Raw genomic sequence first — 24,973 nt, forward strand, 5'->3', positions numbered from 1 at the left:
TCCGGGGATTGGTTTGTTTGATTTGTGTTAAAACTTAGCTTAAAATAACATGAATAATATATTGGCTCGTATATAGGTAATGTATATATTTAATTTTAATTTGTAATTTGTAATTTGTAATTTGTAAGTTTAATGATTTGTTTTCGTTTTCGTGTGTTTATTATAATTAAATAACATAACATTAGTCAATTAAAACTAAAAACGCAGTCAATTTATATATTTGGAATTTCATTTAGCATACGCATTAAATACACATTAATCATTCTGGCTTACTTTGTGGTTCTTGGATACTGAAACATCTATGAACATTGCTACAGTTCGTATTGTTTAATATGCTTTTCATTTTGAGTAGAACATGCGCAAAAAAAGTCTTATTTCCTTTTGCTAAATACTCGTTTATCGATCTGCTCGAGTGACGGTTGCTGCTATCTTAAATGGCCTATCGGATCGAGGAAAAACAGTGTTGTGGTCTCAATACACCTAATACACAATCCACTGATATACATTATTAGTATGTGTATCTAAGGCTGGGTGGGTTGTTCAGGAAGTAAAAGATACATCTTAACTGAGCTGACTGATCTTTTGAAGTTGAGTTTTGATTCTAAGGTGATGGAAACTCAAACAAAGTTGACACATTGCTTCATCTCCAATTTTTGATTATCAGCCAGATCTATCAACATTAGAGCAGACTTGCCCATGTTGGACTTCTCATTTGTTAAGGAACACCTAAAACTTCCTTCTAATCGACCCAACCTAGTGTATAAATAGATTTCATTTCGTTTTACTTTCGTATGGTTTTGTATAGGATATGCAACTAAATTCACGTCTCTCGTTTTGCCTGTGCTCCTGTCAGGAGAGGTTAACCTTCCTAGTTTTCCCTCTTATCAGCTTTCGTTCCGTTTGCTTCGTACTGCTTATCCGAGTCCGTGGGACAGCCACCTTCCTCCTTCTTGTAGTCACCATAAGTGCAGGTGGGCGTCTTGCAGAAACCATATTTTATGCATCTGTTTTTTGGGGGAATAGGAGAAAGTCAAGATTGGGATTGGCAAAAGTTAGGGTTAATAATGATGTTCCACTCACTTGCGATCCGCCATGTCGAAGTGCTCCTTGCCATTCTTTAGCCATTCGCAGCTGATGTTCCCGGAACTGCAGTCGCACCGACACTGGTCGTCCTTTACGAATATCTCAAAGGTCTTTGGACACGTGCATCTCTCTGCGGCAGCCAGTACCAATGACTGGACATTGTTGGCCATGGCCAGGTCTTCGTTATAGGTCGATCTTTCAATGCAATGGCATTCCGTGTGGTTTACAAAGGTTCGCTTCTCGATGTCGCTTCGATGCCTGCTGCTCTTCACCTGCGGGAAATTGGAAAATGGATAAATCCTTAATTAAATGCCATAAGCTTATCATCCCCAGCCTGATTCACATTCACATTCCCATTCCCATTTGCTTAATTATGCCAGATAACTATTTGCATACGGAGCTGGCATAATTGACCCCCGAACTCCATGACGTGCTGCCAAGCAGAGCATATAGCACATAAACTACAAGCGTATCTGTATATCTTCTTAGCTGGCAGCTGGGAGTTGACAGTTTCCTAAGCTGACTGCTCATCAAACTTGTTGTCATTGTTGCCTTGGCTCGTTGTCGCTCGGTTATTGCCACAGCTCTTGTAATTCTTAAATGAGTTGTCAGTTGTCAGAGCAGCGGCAGCGGCTTAGGTGATTACTGTTTCAAATGTTTCGAAGGGGATTTTGATATCTAATACGACTATTTCTTAGGAATAAAGTCTAAGCCTTATCAGTTCTGCATATATTAAGGCCAGAATTATAACTTAAAATATGCTTAAAGTGCTTAAAAATTGAGAGATACTCGTTTTATCAACATCTTTTGATTGATAATTTTCGTTTGCAAAAAACTGCCTATTTGCTATAATAAACGACCTGCAATAAAATTTAAAATAAACATATTAAATGGCTTTATTAAGAGCTCTATCTAGGGAAACCCCTTTTTATGCGGTCAGACGCCACTGGTCAAGAGCCATTAACAGACCACAAAACTTCTACAGCTGCTTGGGCTTGGGATTGGATTGGTCCCGTGGTCCACTCCACCGCCCCCCCGGTCTCGCCAACCTGGTGGCTGGTCTGTGGTCCACATTTCACCTCCCCCCGTTGTACCCGAAATTGTAAGTCTGGTTGCATGACAAGTGCAAAATGATGAAATGCGTATGAATTGCATAAATTAAGTTGGATTCGTTTAATTAAAATAACAAGTTGGCCATTAATCAAGCCCTGGCCACTCATCCAGTGCAGAGATCTTAGTTGCGCAAGGAAAAGGAGGAAAATTGCCAAAGCAAACAACAAGGAAAATGTCCAAAAAAATTATTGAGAAAATGGGGAGTGCTGCGAAGCATTTGGATTTTGATTGGACGCATCAAGGCAGAAAGAACTAACAAACCCAATAAGTTGACAAAGCACAAAAAAGGGAAAATTCATTTGCTCGTTTCAGGTATTTATGAAAAATGCTTCAAATTGAGTTTTCAGCTGGGTTCGCTGCGGTTCGTGTTGTGTGGTTTTTCGGGCTTGCGGTGTGGCTTTGGCAAATGGAAGTGCTTATGGAAATGCAACTCAACCTGCAGTGAATTGAAAAAGTTTTCTTTCCCGCCCTGAAAGTTTTGTGCTGTTTTTTTTTTTTTTTGTGTTCAGAGAGTGAGAAGGGCACGGAATTCCTTGAGAAGTGCGCCCACTTCTCCTAACAGAAAGCAACAATAATTGCCGGAAACGGAAGTGCCAAGTGCTGGTGTTGTTACTTTACTTTGCCCAAACCACAATTGTGCAAAAAATTGCACTAAAGTGCTTCTTCTGTTTCTCCTGCTCACTAAATATGCAAATCTCAGCCTATACACTGGGAAACAAAAAGAGTTTTTTTTAGTAATTTATGCATTTTTTTATAGAAATGGAAGAATTTTCTTAAAAATCGTTATCTAGCATATCAAAATGTGGCTTGTAAGAGTATAGTTATCAGTTATCTAGGTAAATAATTTAATTTTGTAAACTTCTGAAATAAAATATAACTTAAAAACCTATCAATTTTTATGCAAGTGCATTGGGCTGTATTGTTTATGAGTGCCTTGGGCGGGGGTGGCAGGTGGTTGGGTTACCTTCCAAGATGGCCTCCCTGATTGAGGTTGGGGCTTTATGCATGAAAATGCATTCATAAACCCCTTTTCCCACTGTTTCTCTCAAGAATATGCGTGTGTGTGCTTCAGTGTCCATGTGCTGGTGACCCGAGCAATTAGTCAGTTATTGCTCGGTTTGCCAGGGATTTTCCGAGAGGGAGGCGCTTGGAGATGGGAATTGCAGAAAAGTGCGATTAAGCCAGCCCAGTGGCGTGTAAGCATAAAATGTTTTTCTGAAATTTTCAAGCATTTTTCAGAGGCTTCCTGAGCTGTTGTTTGGACTCAAAACAAGTACAATGGAACAAGACGAGAACTTAATTGAGACGAAAAGAAGGCCAAACGAAGTATTTGCTAGGACTTAGTTGCCTAGGACCTTAGTTGCCTACTTTTGGGGAGGAATTTAAAATCAATGTTTGCCTAAAAATTGTTTCAAAAATTCACCTGAATTGCTAGTTTCTGGGCTTGAGAGTGTCTATCAAAGTGCTCTTTGTTATATTGTTTGCAAAATTTGTTGTAGTTACAGTTCAGAAGCACTTAAGATTCAGCTATCAGAAGTTTTATTAAATTGCTTATTTCGAATATCTTTCATAAGTTTAAAGGTTTTATAAATTTGTATATCAGCTAAGAATATCCTTTTTACTTCCATGCTTCCTGTTAGCGAAACAATGCCTTTTCATTTAAACAAAATTAATTTATTTTCTTAGCGAACTTCAAACTTTGGCCCATGCATTTTTAAAGTTAAGAACTTCTGCAAATATGTAAGAAGTTTATGCAGTTTCAGCAACCCATGGCATTTCTTGTTTCAGCTTCCCATCTCCCCAACATGTTAGTTTTGCATAAATCCAAAGAATGCAGAACTTGCAACTGTCATCAACGTTGCAAGTAAAGTTTCAGCAACCAGGGAGTCATCAAGGGGTAGTTAGATTCTCGATAGGAAGGTGTTAGGGTTACACAGAAAGATTATAAGGTTCTTAATGCCCGATACAAATTGGTATTATCTTTAAGACCCTTTTACCTTTAAAAATACTAAAAAGAAAACAAAGGAACATGTTGAAGGATTTCAAAAGCTGTTAGAAAACCCATCTGTGGTGGGATACCCCAATCCAATGTAGCTGCGGTTCAGAGCATTTCTCATGTATTTTATGGCGCTCACATCAGCGCGGCATTAGAGAAGCTTTTCCCTAACTGCTGTGTGGGATACTGCTGCTTACCTCATGCACCTGTTTCCACCTGTTTACGTGCCAGCAATTTGCATTTTCCACCGCCTTTTGCAGCCAAATCCCCCGCCTTGTGCACACGTGGATGTCTCGCGGCATGGCTAGGGGATTTGAGTTTGGCGAAATTGCATTACGCAGTTCGAAAACTGGAAAAGGAAGTGACACGAGCTTGGGGTCCTTTCACACTTTCACCACGAAAACTTTCAAACATTTTCAAAATCCACCATTTTTACTCCATAACCGGGCTTTGCCCGCTTGCAGTTTAACTCATCCCCAGCTTATTATGCACTCGCCTTGAGCTGGCCACATTTTGTGGCAAATTAATTAAATCAACCAAGTTCAGTTTGGCTGGGTATATGGATGTTTATGCAGAGAAAAAAACGGGGGAGGATCTAAGTGGAATGTGGCTAAAGGAATATTAAAAACTTAATTCTAAAATCAAAGTAATTAAAATGAATAATTTGACAAGATTGATCTACTTTCCTCAGTAATATTTTGATATCATTATATAGGATCCTTCTTACTTGAAAAAGTAAGTAATTATTTTTTATCGTACTGAGGACTTCCACACATAGATGTCGGGTATATGAAGTTGGCCATGGAGTTGGCCATTTGCCTGTCAGCCAATTGACTTTTACTTTGGCTTTGGTTTGCTAAACAAGCAAAAGTTTGGCCTGGTGTATGTGTGTGTTTTTATTATTGCTGCTCGTGGGCGTTGGCTTTCACGTTTAGAGGAGGCCTTTGATTTCTGCCTTGGCTCTTCTAGCCACCGACTCCTCTGCCACCCCCATCCATGCTCCTTTTGCGACTTGGGTGAAAGTGGAGGCCATTGAACCCGAAAAAAGAGAATCCAGGAGGCGAAGAAAGGAGAGGAGACCGCCTCATAAATCTCACAATGCTTACAACATGTGCCGGAGTTTGTTATGGTGTGTTTTGGTAGGGTCTGGCAGAGGGAGGGAGGGAGGTAAGGCCATTGCCCTTTACAGACTGGCAGAATGCAGAATGCTGAATAACCCACTCCACAGACCCTTCCTTTCCCTCCCAGAAACCTTCAACCGAATGCAAAATTTGCGCAACATAAATTATGTTTTGTTAAAATGTTTACGCTTTTTTTATCGTGCTGCTGCTGTTGTTGGTTGCATCCTCAGCCTGGTTATCGCTCCTTAGCTCACCCACACCTCCGCCTATATATCCACTTTCTACACAGAGAAGAAAAAGCAGCAAGTTGTAGGCGTCTTAATGTACGTTCTGTTCTCTTCTGTGCACCACAGCTATGGTCGAAAACGAACTGTTCGTTAGTTCTCTATCTTACTCTATCCTAGACATTGGCTGATCGTACGAACAGGACACACAGTGTTTATCATTATGGAAGAGTAAGGGAGAGGAATACATTGTGCTTACGACTAAGGGTGTATAGATAAGAAATCAAAATTCAATATTTGTTGCGGTTTTTTAGCTCTAACTTTGTCAAAACAAGCCGTACAGCTGAAACAATGACTGTTTTGTGCAGCTAACTACCGAAGCTTAAAACTTTTATCATTATTGCTCTGATTTTTTGATGCGAGCTCTAATTTAAGGAGTAAAAAATCGGGAAACCCATTTTTAACAGAAATTTGCAATATATTTTCGGGTTTTTAGCTCTATCTCGGTCAATACAAGACGCACAGCCAAAAGAACTACTGTTTTGTGCTGCTAACGACCAATACTAACCACCCCTATCACTGGTTTTTCGATTTTGGGAAAGTCAATTTTGGCCCAAATTTCGCATTTTTGATAAGGGGTACCATCATCAAAATTTTCAAAAATGGGCCAAAAATGAAGTTTCCCAGATTTGCATGCAAACCAATTGGGAATCATGGCAATCAAGTTACGAACCCTACGAGGTATTACATTCCTAGTTTGGGCCATTTTTGGCTGTGTTATGGCCAGAAAACTGATTTTTTTTGCGCCCAAAATAACGTATACGTCGGGTGACAGCAGAGAGGCCGGCTTTTTTGCCGTTTCTTAGCTCTAACTTTGTGAAAACAAGCCGCATCTTCTTTTTACATTAGTGTACTTTACTTATAAAAAAACTATATAAATTATTTATTTAAATCCCTGATATCTTCATATTTTCTCTCAGTGCAGCACCTCCTTTGCAGCTCTCCAGCTGTGTATGTGTGTGTCTCTGCGTGTGTTTGCCTGCCACTTGACACCTCTCAATGACAAACCGCTGAGTTGCTCCCTCCTGGCAGATTCTCTTCAAGCTGCCTGCCTCATCTGCAGACTGTCCTGCTTCTTCTTCCTGTTCTTTTTCTTCTTCTTCTTCTTCATTTTTAGTGGCTGATATTCTTTTTTTTCATGCTAACATATATGTGTTTTTAAGCTTTAGTGCTACCAACAGCTTTGAACACATAGCTTCAGCTTCAGCTTCAGTTTCCTGTTTTTCCCCTGGCCAGAAACATTTTTTGTGCCCTACTTGAAGGATGGCTCAAGGAGGGAAAACTGAGGGAAAAGTGTGTGAAAATAGAGAGGAAATGGGAGGGCGAGAAGCCAACAATGATGGACACAAGAGTTCCTTGGGGCCATACACTATGCTGCCGGCTGATTCCACTGAGCATGTCATGAAGTTTGTTCCTGCCAAAAAAGAACAAATTTATGTTGGGGATTTTCCCCTGGAACTATTTGCATATTAAAACTGGCCTTAAAGCCGGCTTACTACATCAAGAATGTAGGAAAATAAATGTTTTTTCTTTTTGTAGGAGATTTCCCAAAAGAAGGTAATACTCCGTGTTACATTGGCCTTAAACAACCGCATATTAAACTCACCCATAACTTCCTTAGTAACTCCCTAATCTTTTGAACATATTAAACTTCAAATTTCTTAAGACTTTATTGGCCAGGTTTTCCACAAGATAGCTTTCCCATTAATCTTAAAAGCCCTCTCCCTTTCGCTTATCTATCAAGAGCATCTTATGGGTTTTTGCTTGAGTGCCGAAAATGTTAAATTGCCCTACAATAATTTGTGTGGTTTTGCTCGCAAGTTTTATTGGATAATTAAGAGGGGCGAGTTAACTTGACTCCTGCCCAGCCCTTTTTCCCTATAAGATGACTCGTGTGTGGGCGTGTTTGTCTTGCTCTTGAGCATTCTGCGGTTGTGTCTGCTTCAGACTTTGGGTATCCTACTGTCTCAGAGTGTGTGTAAGCATAAATCTTGCAAGTGGAAACTTTTTGCGGCAAGCGCAGCATAAATATTTGAAAATTAAAAGCCATCCAAGGAGCTTCATAGTTTCTGCCTGCCGAGGAAGGTCCCTTATAAAAAAAAGTTGCAGCTGCAAAAACCGAAATTTATAAAAGTTCTGAGAAAAGTAGGAGGAAAAGGAGAAGGAAAATCGACCGCCTACAAAGTCACTTATAATGGAAAACTAAGCAAATAGAGGCTGAGACTATTTTTACTGTTAGAAAAGCAAACAGTCCTCTAAGATTATTCAATATTTCCATAAGAATTCAAGAAGGTTTAAGAATATTTTATCGTAACTCTTTTAAGCATGTCAATTTTTATAGAATTCTTAAATATTTAATCTATATTTTTCCCCTTTAGTTAGGCATTTTCCGCAACCAGTAAATTCTATTAAGCCAATCCACATTTGCCCGATCTTTAATTAGCAGCCATCCATCACATGGCCAGCAGTCCAATCTGAGCCATATTAAAATTAAGCAAAATGCGTTTCCTCCCTCAAATGCTTAATTACATTCTCGATTTCCACATAGTATCGAAAGCTCGTTACGTAACAAAAAGACAGCAAGAACAATGACAGCCGAGGCAGTGGCATCGAGCAACAATAATCATATCATGAGGCATAAATCACCAAACAAATTGAATTATCATTGCGTCATTAAAAAGTCATTTCAGCCGAGGGCCCACGTTGGAAAAAGAAGTGCTTTGGAGAGGTAAAAAACAAAAACAAAATGAAAATGAAAATGAAAATAAAGGTGAAACGATATAATTATGTTGCAATATGGCGCCCTCAAGCATGACCTACGCCCACAACGGCAACAACTATACAAAAAATCAACAACAACCTCAATTACCGCCGAAGGTAGGATCACAAAACTGAGAGAGACGGAAGCATACAGTGAGACAGAGTCAGAGAATAGGTACTTAAAAGTCACAAAACGCGAGCAAAAAGCACACACACGCTCGCTTTCAGAAACCTTAATCCGCGAACACAATGAGCGCAGTTCATGTCAGAATGAAAATCGCTTTTCATTTGTTTTGGTTATTACTGTTGTTGTTTTTGGTGTTGCTTTTGTTGTTTTTTTTGTTGCTTTTGCTGCACCCAAGCGCAGTTTTTAAATGGAAATTATTTAGAGAGACAAGGGCGTGGCTTAATAAAGGGAGTCAATGAAAAGCTAATAAGTGCTCTGTATTTGAAAAAAGTTAAATGATTTTCATCCTTGAAAATAAACGGAAACAGACTTTTTTATTTGGACAAGGGAAGATCCTAAACAGGGTGTTTCTAATTCTTAACTTCTTAAAAGTACAGGGTGGCCTATGCAGCGTTTACTTGTTAAACTATCGATATTTTTGAATATCGAATGTCAACGTGTAAGATATTTAGTAAGAGGTTTGCGGTTTACGAAATGGTTGAGTTTACGCTCGATTGGAAAATTGGGAAATATTTATATGACTTATAGCGATTTTAAAACGCAAATCTTCCGTGGGCCACGGAATAATAAATTGGTTTTTAAGTTTCTGATTATTATTCGGAATATCACTAAAATTAGTTCCAAACTAAATAAAGTTTCATTTTACACTATCTTAGTTTGGCCTTCTAGATAATCCGGATTACCATAATCGATCAAATTTTAAGATTGCCTAAGCTTGGCTTAGCTAGCAGAGTGTAAAATGGTCGAACCCATGTATAATATATTTGAAAAATAAGGAACATTTATCCAAAATACAAATTTCTTAGTCTTAATAACCCTAAACCCTATCAGCTTTCTAATGTACTCACAAAGAAATACAGCTCAACGTTGTGGGTGCTCTTGGCGGCGCATATCTGGCTTCTACTCGGACAGCAGCCACTGTCCTCGCTGCAGCGGTGCAGGATGGTGCAGTGGGGCGTGTAGATCTTCGATGGATCGTGCTGGACAAGCAGACAACGTTTCTGGGGAATCCGGCAGGTGGCCTCCTTTCAGCACCTGGTTCATGTGGGCGTGGGCGAGAGCTAAAAGGTAAAAGAGTAACAGGTTAGCTATTGATGGTTGGCTAAAATAGTTTCCATTACCTCTATATTTCTTGTGCCTTAGAAAGTCCTCCCTCTTCTGGCTACGTCCATTGATATAGTTGCCGTGCAAAGTGTTTTTCACATCCTGGAATGGAAAACAAGATTGGGTATTCTTTACTAATGCTGATTGATGGCTTGGTTTTGTGTTCATTTTCATGTTCATTCCCCCATTTCTGCCTAGCCCTCATATCATCACTCACATTACGCATACGCCACCGGGGCCCCTGCCATAAAAGTCGCTCGCATTAATAAAGCCCCCATTTGTGCCGTGTGATGACAATTTGTCACCATTTTTATTGTCCATAGAGAGGCCAAAAGTAAAGGAAAAGAAGCCAAACACAGATTGAGGTAACATGCCAGTGTAACATTAACGAGAAGTTGGTACCAAGCGAAATGTGGGGCCAGCTGAAGTTCATAAACTAAGAATTCATGTGCAGGCAGACGGCGCAGAAGGCAACAGAAATATCAACAGTAGCAACAGGAATGGCAATAATAGTTTTTATACTCAGATGACAACAGAATACCCTATACTTTGATCAGTAATTATAAAAACTTTTAAAAGTTTCTGTTACGGAAAAAGCTGAAACTGGCCATTTAAAAGCTTCTGTTTGAGGAAAACCAAACTAAAAATTCTTAAAAAAATGTTATTTTCAAAACTCAAACCCAAAACATACTTCACAAAATCTCACTACCTTCACCCAAAAGCGCAGAACAATGGGCACATGAAACAAATTGGCATTCAAGGCAATAAATACGACTGCGAGAACAATAGAGAAGAAATTGTCGACATGGACATGGACATGGACATATAGCAATGCTCTGGGAAAAAAGCAGAAAATCAACCTGGTCCATGGCCATAGCGAGAACCAGAACCCAAAAAACCAGGCCCAGTCAACCACGAACTGGAAGCGAGACGGAAAGAAGTAAAAATGTTGACCAATGCGCACAATTGGCAATTTGTGAAGTTAAGCGAAATTAATGAGCTGGCTGCGGCCATAGCTCTTGCACATATACACAAAAAAAAAAAAAAAGTATTGTATATACATAAATATACAAAGATATATGGTCAGTGTTGGTAAGAGCGAAAAATCGTAAATTGTCCAAATGTGGGTGGGCCAAATGGCTAAATAAAAGGCCAGCGTTCTGGAGTCGGAGGGTCTGTTCATTAGTCACACATTGAGGATATATATATATACTATATAGAGTATATGTTTGGCTACAAGGTGCTCAAGACCAATTGGCATAAATCTTCGTCTTTGGCATTTGTGCGTTGTATTGTGTCCAGGCCCAGGCCCACACCCAGGCCCATTCTCATTTTCATTTGGGGGCTTAGCATTTCTGGTCCATTTGCTTTTGGCCGAAAACAATGGCTCTTTGATATTGGTCAATGATTTTTAGCGGTTTAACCTTGGAGGCTTATGAATGAGGCTCTCTTATTGTTGTTGTTTTCCAATACCTTAGGGGGTGAAGAGGGGTTTCGGAAAGCCTGTCAAGAATGTGGCGCTAATGCCCAAGTCCATGGCCTCTTGGCCTTTGGTTTACGGCCAGGTAGGCTTAGATTCCCATCTGCTCATTGGGCAGCGTTAGGCGTTAATGCAAGTTGATTGAAATGCTATTGCTGAGTCCCTGAGAGAAGAAAGCCATTCATCATTCAGCCTCTTCAGACAACTTTGGATAAATAATACAGAAACCATCTTAAATGTTAATCTAAAATGGGAATAAAAAGGGAAAACATTCTAGGAAAAACTTTTAAAGAAATAAAGTCTCAAATCTTACCATTAATATAAAACGAAATCTTTTTAAAAACCGAAAAAATCCCATTACGGGTGGGATAATAAATATAAAAACACTTGGAAAATCTGTAGCAACAGCTTTCCAACAGCCCAAGTGCACTACCAGCATAATTTTTATCTCATTTGTCAAATTGCAGTTGCAAAAATGATTTCGCTTGACCCGTATATTTTCCGATTTTCCCTCCATCAAAGCCTGGTGCATTGCAATTAAATTTGTGTTTTTCCAGCTTCCCTTTGCTCCTGGACTGCCCCCACTTTTCCGCCCAACTTCTGGCGACACTTCAGTCTGGCTGAGAATTTATCACCTTTCGGGTCTCTGCTCGTTTGTCAACTTTATTCAATTTTGAAAACTGCAATGGCAGCGAGCCGGAGATATGGCGTAAGGGGATCCCCCGACAGGCTGCCTTCACTTTCATCAAACTTCTGGCATTTGACGCCGTGCTGGCTGCTTATTAAAAACTCAAACGCCCCTCTAGGAGAGCTTTTCCTTTCCCCCCTTTTTCTTTGCACCACCCCTTGTTCTCCCTCGCCAGCAGGCCACTTGGCTGTCGAGTTGAGTGCTGAAATATTGCTGCCTCCGTGGGGATACCCCCATGATTCCCAGGCCATGCCTGTCTGGCTTGCTCCGTCTGCTGCCGTTTGTCATATTCCATTCCACAGTCGAGTGGCATTCTGATGGAAAGAGTGGAGGCGACACGGATGCACGGAGAGAATTCAGGGATCGGGGAGTATGGAGTTTTACTAACTAGTGAAAAGCAAGGTAGAGAAAGATATCTTTTCAGCTGCCGTTTCTCCCAGTGTAGTATCGCAAATTGGAGCAGAAGAAGTATCCTTGATATCATGTCAAAGTTGAATGCTTTTATTTATTAGCCGCATGCAAAATTGAGTCGGTGAATGTGAAAAGGTGGAAAAGTGGGTGTGGAAAGGTGCAGACAATATGAAAATTCCAGTTTGGAGTGATTTGAAAAATGTTTGAAATGAATTTTCCTTCGCCATTCGCGCTGCATACTTTCGGGGGTGTTTATGTCAAATTGCGCATACGCCGCGTGTGACGGTCGGAATTATTTTCAAATTTATTTGCATAGAAAAACCGTATAAAAGTTAGCCAGATAGAAAGCGATTTGAACTCAAAAGCGTAAAGAAAAGTTTTGCATTGAAAAGTTTGTTTTTTTGAGGGGGAAAACTGCACCCGTACGGGTATATACACTCGCAAAAATGTTTTGGTTAACTTTGGTAATTGTTGTTTACTCATTGTATGCAGCCTGCCATCTCTTTCCCTCTGTTAGGTAGCCTTCTCTTTCAGCTGACTTTTACCTGCATTTGTCTTGATGCGTTTTGTTGCATATAAATCGTATTTGTTGAACTTTATAATGGCAATGAAGTTGATGTTTTTACGAAGCAATTTGCTTCAACTTCTGTCTGCTCTCTGTCTCTTTCTTTTCATTGCTCTCTTTCTCTCTGGCTAACTGCCTTCTTGTTTGCTTCTTTTTCTCGCACACAACTTCTGGCAAATTTTCTTTTCAGGCTGCGCTCATAAATTTTTATTATGAATGCACATATTTCGCCCAGCTTCGGCTGCAATCTCTGCCGCTCTCGCTCTCTTTCCAACTGAGTGCTGCCGTCTCTTTTGCGGTGTGGCTTCTGCGTTGCAAATATGTGGCTCAGTTGGTGGCCGAGTTTGGTGCGGTTAATATGCATTTGGCAGCTATTATGGCTTTCCACCATAAATATTGCCCCCAAATATGAAAACTTGTGCGGCATAAATTAAATGGCCGAATGGCGATGGTTTTAAGTAACATTTCAATACGATTTCTAAGAAAAGATATTGCTCGCTTTATTTTACTTTATACAATTTGCGGTCTCTTTGATCATTCATAATTTAATTAAAACATTTCTCACATTTCCTTCCACGTGTGTAATTTGCTTTATACATGATTTTAACCTTATTTATGTTGAGCCTGACTCGGCATTTACGCAAATTTCCCAGGTGCCTTATTTTTCATTCAGCAACAGCAACAGCAGCAGCAGCAGCAATACTCATAAAATCCAACAAGCCGACTGTGCTGCGAAAAAGGCAGCTTAAAGTCCTTTAAGGCCAACGGCGAATGAATTATAAATGATAAACCGACTGAACGTTGGCAACCTTTAACAGCGCCACCTCTCATCTTTGGGGCCTTGAATCGTTTGCATCGAGCATGTGACCCTAGAGGGGGATATATTTTACATATGTATATTCGGTTGCACATTCGTTTATTATTTTGGCCATTTTGGCAGAGCTTTCATACGCTGACAGAGAGTTGTGCAGTTAACTGAAGGAGCTTGCTATGAAGTTTTTGGTATCTCACATGAAAGGATGAAGTGAAGGAGTGAAGGAGCTTGCTATGAAGTTTTTGGTATCTCACATGAAAGTTTATGGAATACTAGAAGTGTTATTCTTAAAGCTAAATTTACTTTGCTTTTCTTTGATATGTCGAACTAATAAGTTCCAACAAGTTATATGAGTTTTATACTTTTTTTTGAATATCTTAACTTGGATTCAGTAAGATATAAACCCTCCTTATCGCTATTTGATAAGGGAATATAGCTTAAAGGTTCTCCCCTAGAACATCAGTTTGTATTCCTTTCACGCATTTATTTTATTTCAAAAAGTTTTATATTAATTATTAAATGGCATTTATTACTACCTCACTCTCTTTCCTCCCATGTGCGTTGCTTTAACCCTGCGTCCATGCCATTAAGCATGTTAATGCTGACCACGCCCACACACATGACTATGTGGGCAGAAGGTCAATGGAGAGGAAGAGGGGATGGGGTGGTGGCCTGGTCTACCTGTCTCCCCGTCGGTTTGCTTGTCAGCTGCAGCAGCAGGCAGCAACAACAAGGTGGCCCTTTTGTTCAGCATCACAACCTGCATTGCAATGCAGCTGCTGCTGGCACCCACCCCTTCCCCCTGCCACTCCCCTTGATTATCAACGCCCCTTGCCCTCATTTTCCCCCATGTTCAAATGAAGTTTGCCGCACCTTGCTGCCTGCCATTGGGTTGTAACTGACCCTCGGCCAGGGATCCACATGCTGACCTCACCTCATTCAACAATGGACACACAGCCCTTCAGTCCCGGACCACGCCTACAATTTAATGCGCCTTTGTGGGTGAGCAAAGGGGAGAGAGAGGGGAGTGTGCGAAGGTGCAGAAAGTTAAAGAGGAGAATCGAGGGGTCCGTCCAACGGACGAAGCGGACTTTCACTTGCTCGCTTGGATGTCTATCTGTCTGTTTGACTGACAGGAATGTTTGTTTTGGGGCAGTCAAATTGGTAACAAAGGGGGCTAACAAGGGGGTAACAAAAGTGGATACCTAAAGAGAATCAGGGAAGAGGAAGAACCCGAATTACAGGCTTCTGACAGCTGTCAGTCGATGGATCCCTTCGAAATGAACTGAAGATATGTCAGACATGCATAACATGTTCATTAGCATTTATATGGAAATTCGAATCAAAAAAATAAAATTAATTTTATTTTAATTCAAAGGAATAACTTTAGAGAAACAGAAACTTGAGCAGACAGCACTCGAAACTCCCATTAATTAGCCAGCATTCAAAGAAAACCTCAACAATCCGGGACAACATTAAGGCTCAGGCCAGCCGAAGAAGGCCTTAACCCCATGGTGCCCCTTTTTAGCGGGACCCAACTATTTTGCAATTCAAAGCGGCAAAAAACCGCAGCGGGCGCCAAAAGTTTACTTTGCATGGAGATAAAACCACAGAAATACTTGCCAACAACTGCCTGCAATCTGCTGTTCCTCTTCCGGCCCCTCTCCCTGCTCTTTCTCGGAAAACTCCGACCTGGACATGTCCAAAGGGCTTGGGGCTTTTCCAGGACACATAAGCCCGAGAGTCGAGGGAGATTCACATGCAGCCAAAAAGTGTCAAATTTATGAACGGCTTGCTAAACAAATTTCAAACTGCAACGCCAAGGATTCAAGAATGACCAAAAAAAAGGATTGAAATCGGGGCCAAAGTTTAAAGTCTGCTTCTGGGCGAATGAGAAAAATATAAAAAAAAGGAACCGCAGAAAGTTTCGGCCTGGTCAGCAGTGTCCGAAAAAACCGCAAACTGCGAGAGAAAGGAGTTTGGCCAAAAACCGAAAATGAATTTTCAGTGTTGCCAACTTTCTGCCGGACAGGATGCCCTGCATGGGCGGTACGTGGGCGTGGCAGAGTTACGCATATTATTTGTACAACGAAACTCCGGAGCTCGTAAACCGAGAGCTGGCGCTAAACGCTGGCCATAAATTCATTTGGTAAGGCAACACTGGCCATAAATTTCGAGGCTATCGATTGCATCGTGGATTTCCGGAAGCATGGGGTGGGTGGAAAAGTTGCTGGGGAAACGCAGCCAGTAAAAAATATAAAAAAAAAACACTGGCTACGAAAGCAACGAAAGCTACGAAAGCCAAAAGCCAAAGGCGATAAAATAGTTTATGTTGTGTTTAAGGGAAAGAGGTGCCGATAGAGAAAAGAACTTTTGTGGAAATTTATTTGGAAAATTTTCTCTACAGGAAGATATTATTTATAAAAAGAATAAAATATGTACAATAATATATAAGATACTCCTACTAGTGCTTTTCATCATCCATAGAAAATAAATCTATTCAAGGAAAGGTTTAACTTTGTTAATTGATATTTCTATAATACAGTTGGTTATTTTAATAACATCAACAGAAGGTATACATGTCTATTAATCTACAGGCAACGGTATATTTTTTATAATATTTAAATATTTATGTTTTAATTAAATATGTTTGTTTAGTAAGTAAAATTCCAACATATAGCATTCTGCTAAACTAATAAGTACTCTGTATTTGAAAAAAGTTAAATGAATAACTACAACAATTTAGTCACAAAGAGCATCGGAATTGATTATTATTTTGTAAATATTTTATAGGGGTCTTTATATAATAATTCTACAATCTTCATCCTTGAAAATATACGGAAACGGACTTTTTTATTTGGACAAGGGAAGATCCTAAACAGGGTGTTTCTAATTCTTAACTTCTTAAAAGTACAGGGTAGCCCATGCACTGTTTGTTTTTTGAACTATCGATAATTTTGACTTTGACATATCGAATATCATTGTCAATGTCTCAAATATTTAGTAGAAGGTTTGCGCTTTTTACAAAATGGTTGAGTTTAAGATATTTTTATAGCGATTTTAAAGCGCAAATCTTCCTTGGGCCACCCTTTATTTCGTTTCAACAAGCTTGTATCATTTATCATTCATTTTGACTGTTTATTTGGGAAAATAATTGTTATAAAATAACGAGTAAAAAGATCTTTATCCTTGACTATATAAAGTTCTCTGTTGAACGCCCATACATCCTGTAAACTTTTTTTTTTAGTTTTCAGTTTCCTCAATAAATCCAATTTATTTTATGCCTGCCTATTGGCCACACCCCAACAGGGCTTTTTATATTTTACCAAAAAAAAAAACAAAAGGCAAAAAAAATAATAAACAAAACAAGCCAAACCAAAAAGCACAACTTAAAGCGGAAGCGGAAGCCAGACTGCCATTTGACAGAGTCATAGATGTTGGAAAGGTGGAGCAGAAGAAAGAAGAGGAGGGAATTCCTCGTTTATAATAAATGTGGCAGCAATTAAATGCCAGCGAAAAAAAACAAAAATAAACCATTGAAGGTGCGACAGTTGTCTTCATTTTAATTGCGACTTCGAGTACGAGTACGAGTACACGAGTAGGAGACCCAGTCTCATTATGACCTTTTTGGGTTGACGGCAAAACTTAATATTAATGACTTGCTGGGAAATTAATTTCTTAACTTGACTTTCACTCGTTCGACAAGGAGGATGGGTTGTTGGCCAGGCGCCTTCAGTTTCCCGATCCCATTTCCAAGTCCGTCTCTTTTTTTCCTGAACCCCAAGTGGGTCAACATTGATTTCCGTCAGTTGATGGCCAAAGACGCTGTCCAGGCGATGGACGCAGCTCATAAATATTCCAAGCGGCACGCGCTCCTCAACAAACAGCCTTCACCCCGCATCCCCCTCTGGACAACCACGAACCTGCCCCCCCTCTTTTGGATGCCCCTTGAAAAGTGGCAAAACGAGGCGACAAAGTTGCTCAGCTTCGATATGTTGGAATGGAAGTGGCAAGGAGGCGGCTGCACAACTGCAGAATCTGCTGCATTGATTGAAAATAAATAAATTCGTTCAGTTGATGGTCAAGACGGTCGGAAAAAATACAACGAAATAAAATAAAATGCTGAATAAGTTTCCAAGGGAGCAAGGAAAAGAAAGCTGGGAATGCAATCGCTCTTAAGAAATAATTTCAATGAGTTGTTTGTACTTACAACAGGGGAATCATCATGAATGGAGGACTCTGAATGACGTTCTTTGGGAGTTATCAGAAGAAGCTGAAGCTCTCAAGGAATGCAGATGATGTAATTTATAAATTTTTCAAGAAATAACCAATGAACATCTTTAAAAATGATGTTGAATGCTAGTAACTGGATTACAAAACTCTCAATTTAGTGAAAAGCGAAAGTACAACTAAATGAAGAATTCTTAGAAATGTTTCATAAATTTATCTTCCCCTTGAATGTTATTTTAAGTTGAGCTGTAATGTTGCAAGTTCAAGGGAAGTGCTCCTTTTGGTTTGTTCATTAAATCATATTTCATTTTGTGTAATTCCTGGAAAGGAATGTCCTCGCATGTGCGGTTCTCCTCTCCCCTCGACAGTTTTTCTCTCTTTGCTGCTTTCTCTGCTCAGCTTACATTTTTAAAATTTCTCCTTTATTTCCTGTTGGAAACTGCGTGGTTCTTCCCTCTTCCCCCCCAAATGATATAAACTCTCACTTCAACACTCTCTCGTAAGTGTTTGGCATGCATATTTAATGCCAATTTATGGATGCCATCAACTTGCCTTTGAGACGTTGCAACCTATTGATTCTGTTCGTGTTTTATTTAATTTCTTACTTTCCATCATTTTATCGGGCCAAGACAGGCTTTTGGCTTGAATAAATGATGATGCTGTCGATGTTGAAGGGCTTAAAGTTCACGACTGAGAGAGCATTAACATTTTGAAAGTTTCCCAAGAATTTTGCAGGCACTTTGGGAATTTCAAAGGGAAGGAGTAAGCCAAAGTCAGAATCAATTGAATTTGATTTTGTATTTAGGGTTCATTGACTTGGCTTTACGCTCATCTTCTTGGCTTAAACTTTAAAATTATGTTTCTTTCGTTTTCTGGCTCTTCTTTGGGTTTTTGATAAGTTTCGGTTAAGTAATTTCATTAACAGCGGAAAACTTTCAATTGACGACTGATAAAGGGATATTTGTCATTCACTTTTTCCCCCCAATTACTGTCAACGGTTTTTGAACAGCCAGCTTCTCCCGCAGTCTCTTCTTATCAGCGGTATATCCCTCCCCAGAGGGAGTTTATCGTACGTTAAACCCTGTGAACAAGTGCAATGTCTGTTTTCCCTATCTATTTTCCCAGCGCCAGCACTTTGAACTCTATCTGCGGTTTGCTCAGAGGAATTTTCTTTGAGTTTTCCCTGCTGGTGATGCTGTTACCCTTTCTTCCTGCTATTCAGAGATGTTTTCCCCGCAGTTCTACAATTACATGCTGTTCGGTGAATGCATCTAAAATCTCCCCCACCTTCTTCTCACTTCCCCCTGCCGCTTTTCCCTGCTCGCTTTTCCCTTGTACTTGCCGCTTTTCCCACTCTAATGGGGGCTAATGAACTGCGGTTGCGGATTGGGCGGGGAAATTGTATATGGGGGGCGGAACCCAGAGCAGGTAGAATTGTGTGTTCTCAAATCTAATTAGTGAAGTGAAGGCGATACATCTAATTCCAGCCTCTGATATGGAAGTCAATGGATGTTGGAGCAATTATATCATCGAATGAATATCTTTAAAGTAATTAATTAAAATAATTAGATATTTATAAGAATAAGTTGGTCTCTTGTTGACGCCTGTCTAGACGTGCTATAAAAAGATGTTTATATTTTTGAACTAAAAATATATGTGAAAACCTTGTTTGATCTGAAAACTATGTTTAGGTAACACTTAACAGCAAGCATGTTCGGAATGTGTAACTTAAAAGTTAAACATCGAGCAGAAATCGATTGCTTAAACCAGGGAAGCTCAAATTCCTCTTTCGGCAGAGCATTTACTAGCACAAATACAAGAAACCGTACACATATTTAAGTGACGCTTTTGTGTTGATTTGCAGCTGTGCACTGAGAGAAAGAAGAACACTTCTTGCTAGCCTATTCATCACTTATTTTACTGATGCGAAAGAAACTCCAAAGTGCAAACAGAAGTTATAAGGAATGATTTCCTGTGTAAGTGTCCAAGGATGATCGAGGGAGAAACAAGAACAAATTGTATTGCGGTTGGTGACGGAATGAGGCGAAAAGAGGAAAACGAAAAATTGTTCGTGGAATATCAAGGAGTTCGAGGATGATCCGGGAAGAAACAGGAGCAAATTGAAAGAGGAAAGAGGAAAACGAAAAATTGTTGGTGGAATAGCAAGGAGTTCGAGGAAGATCCGGGAAGAAAGAGGAGCAAATTGAAAGAGGAAAACGAAAAATTGCTACTGGAATAGCGCCGCGCGAGTTCAAAGCTTATGGGAGAGCAAGCCCAAATGCAGAGAGCATTTACAAAAACAAATGAAACGTTTAGCAGCCCTGGTTTAAACTTTATTTAAAGTCAATTAAGTCCTATTTAAATAATATTCGTTAAGCAAACATAACAATAGAGCGAATTGCCTGTTAAAGCCTTTGCCCATATTTATAATTGCAGTCTTTAACGAGTGCTCACCTCAGCTAAACACCGGAGGAAAATAATATAAAGCAATTAAAATTCCATGCTGGCAGCAATAAAATCTGCCGCACATCCATAAGCATTTAATAATTAATCTTTGTTGCACAAATGTTTGCATTAAATTAAAATGGCAAGCGGCAGCATGCAATTTATAGAACCAAATCCAAACAATAGAAGCCGTTACGAGGCTTTTGCGGATCGCAAATTGAATTTGATGTTCAAATGTTTGGATGTTTGGATGTTTGCTTGTACGGACGACATTTAAATATTTGTTTCAAATATTTTCGCTGATATTTAAATACTTTTTTTTTGTCTTTTACATTTGCATATGCATATCAGCAATAAAATCCGATTGTTTCGACGGGATTTGTTGATTTTTTTTTTTGGTGAGAAAAATAAATGGCATTTACTGCTATCTATGCGTATTTAGGTTCAGTGCGGTTTGTTGACGGGTCATTTGGGTCGCTCCCTTTAGGAAAAACAAAGCCACAACAACACAAACATTGACCCACATTTCAATTTATTTTATTTGCTGCGGGTGTCGTTGTGGCGCACTCGTGATTTGTGCGAGAAAAACACAAATGAAAGTCATAAATTTCAGCACAACATGACTGGGGCGGCCGGGTCCCTTTTCCCAGTACCATTTTTTTCCCATTTTCCACAACTATTTTCTCTAAATAGATGTGGGTCACAGGGTAAGTAATGTAAGTAATCGTAGGATAAGGCCATAAAGAACTAGACATTCGCCAGTCAAATCAGCGTCAAGTTCGCGGGCCAACGTTTCAATTAAACTAAGTTCGCCTCAAATGATTCAGACCAAGTAAGACTGTCGGCAGACGGGAGCCAGACAAGTCACGTTTTCTTTTCCAGCGCCAAGAGCTATATATGGAAATGATTCGGACGGGGATCTATATACTCTACACTCTATATGGAAGTGGGTTGAACGTTGAACGTTGAACGTGAGTTTTTCCATTGGCTTTGATTCGGCAATAAAGAGCGGAAGTGCTGTGGGGTTTGTTTGGTCAAAAGCTAACTGAGTTTAAACAAGAATTTTCATTATTTTAAAAGGGTATTTTAAAATACTAAGTTTATTATGAAAGAACCAAATTATTAACATTTTTTGTGTTATTTTTATTATATTTTTTAATCTGATTGCCTGAGATTATTGATGATCTAAGCTGTATCTTTAATATTTTCCATTTCTTTCTCTTTAAAAGTTCTCATTTCATGCAGTTTCTGTATTAAAAATCCACATAAAATTCCACCTAGGGCATACACATTTTCAGCATAGTTTTTTCCCCCATTTTCCGATGATTTTGCATGGCAGTCGCCGCCAGTTTTTAATTGAATATTCAATCCACGAACCTGGCATCGGCATGGCGCATATCGAATTGATGGACAGGTCTCTGGTGGGTGCGATACTCGCGATGACAGCCGGGGGCTCGAGTCGAGAACAAGAGAACAAATAGAGATCCGTTCTCTATTCAGTGTGTAAATATTTGCGAAGCGATTGCAGATGCAGTCAGAGATTGGAACTGGAAAACTGGGGGACTGTAGACTGGGGACTGGGGGACTGGGATCTTGTTGTTGATCGCAGCTGTTGATGGTTGACCAACAAATTGGTCACGATCGTTAAGCAAGACGCCTATTGTAATTGTCCGGAATCGGAATCAGAATCGTTTGCAGGTCATCCACCCGGGACCCGGGCGAAATAACAGATGCATTTACGACTCTGTTCACATAGACGAACGCACCGCGATGATGGGGGCGTATATGGCAAGTTCAATGCAACGGAAGTGCCGGCAATTGTCAGGAGTGGTTGCATGTGGTTGCGGCGTGGTTTCGGTTCAATTTGCGTGTCTATATTTTACATGACACATATAGACAGATCGCCAGATCCAGACAGTGAATAAGTTTTTATTAGGCGGGCTTATTGCGAGGTAAGTGATTTTCATGCCTTGAACTGGCTTTGGGCAAATTAATAACAATGGCTTTGTGTTTGAAAATATAGTAAAAAAATGCATAGCAATCACTTTTAATCACCTTTTAAGATGAGAGGCGCCTTTGAAAGAAAGAAAATAAAACGCAGTCTTTATAAATAAAAGCAGAATGTGTCATATTCTCATTCGATTGGTTTTAAGTTTTTTTAAACCCACGTTGATAGCTAACCATTTAGCCGAAGGATTTAGAAAATTTGCCTTTTTTTTTAGAGGAAATACTAAACCAACCTTTTTATCAAACAAACTAAACATCCACTAATATTTTGACCACAATTGTTTACCGCCAAAACCAGCATGTGTATGGGTTTTATGTTGGTGGCTTTACTTACACGGCCATCGTTGTCTTCTAATGTCTTTGCAGCACTTACCTGCAACGAGAAGAGGAAAGAGGAGAATTATTGCAGTTGCACTCGAGTTGGGCTCAAAAGTTCTGCCCGTGGGCGGATCGAAACAAAGTTGCAATTGTCTAAGTCGGAGTTCTGTAACATTTCTGCCACTTGCTAATGTGAGGCAGCCATTCAACCATTCCGCCATTCAGGGGCTGGCCAAAAAGTTTCCGCTCTTTTATAGGAGGGTATAAAAATAGTTACTACTGGCAGTTAAACTAGCAAACAAAAACAGTGTTGCCCAACTAGCTTCAGGGAGTGTTTTGCCTACATCAAGTCAGAATTGGTAGCAGATGGTGTGAGTGCTTGGAAAATACTTGGAAAAGTCAACTAGAGATTAGGTATGGTACAGAGGTCATGAGAGGAGCTCTTAAAAGGAAGGGGAATCGAATGTGGGTTGGTTATGGTAATGGTTTCATTTATTTGGTATCTATTTAGAAAACCTTAAGACTGGTTTAGCTTAATAACTTGAAAATATGATCGATTCCAGAAATCAAGAGTTTGGATAAGTCAACATCTTCATTTCATTATAGTTAAATAAACTACAGATTTTATTGAGTTTGGCAACAGCACTTAAAGTTTACCTCAAGACGATTTCTCATATCATTTATTTTCATTACAACTCAACTTTTTTACAACTTTTCTGTTAATCTTCTTCTTTACAAGAGTTAAGACTTGCAAGCAATGGGTTTTTCTCTGCCATCTTTATTCTTTATAAATCTCCCCATAATCATAATCAGCTCATATGCAAACATTGCAGAAACCAAACAACAAATCGTATGTGGGTGTGCCTTGCTAGCCATCTCTTTCTTTGCCTTTTCAGCTGTCTCTTTCTGTTTGTACGTGTGCGTCGTTTCTGCAACCTGCAACTTGTTGAGTCACTTGGGTGTTTAGTATTCAAGTGTCGGCCCCCAATGGATAACGAGCCATCAATCATCAGTCGAACTACCAGCAAACCATCTAACAAAATCAACAGAGACCTGTCCATACCAATAGCAACATGTTGCCAATGGCCAGCAGCAATGTTGCTGACAGGATCGAGATGATAAATTTGAGTTTACTCTGCTCTTGTTTAATACATATTTTACCATAATTTTACTAAATAATATATCTTTGAAAAGCAATTATATTAGTGAATGATCTATTAAGAAACTTTGATGTTTGGTCCTCTATCTTCATAATCGATCCTATCGCTTTTCTCTATAATTTATGGGTTTCAGACTTATGACAAGTGAAAAGGCCTCTCCTATTACTCTGTAAAAGTCGGTGTAATGTATAATATTAAATTGGCAAAAGTCTTCCCATGGCTATCAGGCCAAAATGTATATATTTTTTGTGTTGCATGTTGCTCTGTGGCAACTTTCACGCAAACAATTCCGCAGACAAGCATTTAATCTGCTCTTTCGGAAAAAAACTTAAAAAAAACTAACAAAAAATACATTTTTCCGTGGGTGGTCTCTAGCCTTGCCTTAATTTAATTAGTGCAAGGAAAAGATTGCCGCAGCGGACAATTGAAATAGTTTTCAATCAGCAAAAAGTCAATTAATACTCTATAAACGCCACCAACACATGTCGCTCCAATTTTCGCTGGGTTTTTCCCGCTAAATGACTTTTAATTGCTCAGACAATCGCAGAGCAGCTGGCTAAAAAAAAATCCTAGACAATTGGCCAACTACCAAATGAACGAAAACAGTCATGTTGGCTAATTGCTGAGTAGTTTTTTCTTAAACTTGATTTATTTTAGTTAAGGTAGGGCTGTAGAAGTCGTAAAGCTTTGCTGGGGCTTTACTTTGTTGGGCAAAAAAGACAAAAATCATTCATAAATGCAAGACCAATTTGTGTCAATTGGACTTTTAGGGGGTTTTCCCGTCATCTTAATCGCTTTGAATTGAATGACTCCATCGGGTTTTCCCATCTTTTATTTATTTAGCAAATTATTCCTTCAATTCGGGAGTCATCGGTGTCAACTGCTGTTGAATAATGCCCGTAAAAAATAAAATATTCCACAAATTCGTTTAGAAAGTGCGTGGCTGGAAACGCCTCCAATTTTTGTGACGGGCTGCCAAGCCCCAAAAATCACATACAATTATTCCCTTCACACCAAACGAATTATGCAAAAGTGTTGTCAGAGTCATTACATGCAGTACCCTACTTCTCTGTGACCCCCACCCCCTTTTTCTAGAGAAACCAAACCAGGATTAAAATCCCATCCCAGACCCAAGGCAGTCGCTTGGTCTTTCTCCCTGGGAGATGTGGGCACGCGACAATTAGCACTTCATTGACACATGTGCGAC

General features: G+C 39.6%; 1 protein-coding gene across 1 annotated transcript in view; it reads right to left on the minus strand.

Moving 5' to 3' along the window:
• Window positions 1-655: 655 nt before the first annotated feature.
• LOC108106968 overlaps window positions 656-24,973 on the minus strand; it is a 64,752-nt gene continuing 40,434 nt past the window's right edge. Inside the window, 5 exon segments of the mRNA XM_017214266.2 lie at window positions 656-1,004; window positions 1,081-1,355; window positions 9,393-9,572; window positions 9,574-9,605; window positions 9,666-9,750. Of these exon segments, the coding sequence (XP_017069755.2) occupies window positions 869-1,004; window positions 1,081-1,355; window positions 9,393-9,572; window positions 9,574-9,605; window positions 9,666-9,750 (708 nt within the window). The 3' untranslated portion in view covers window positions 656-868.

Source organism: Drosophila eugracilis, unplaced genomic scaffold (assembly GCF_018153835.1).
Source record: "Drosophila eugracilis isolate 14026-0451.02 unplaced genomic scaffold, ASM1815383v1 contig_764, whole genome shotgun sequence".
Taxonomy (NCBI): Eukaryota; Metazoa; Arthropoda; class Insecta; order Diptera; family Drosophilidae; genus Drosophila; species Drosophila eugracilis.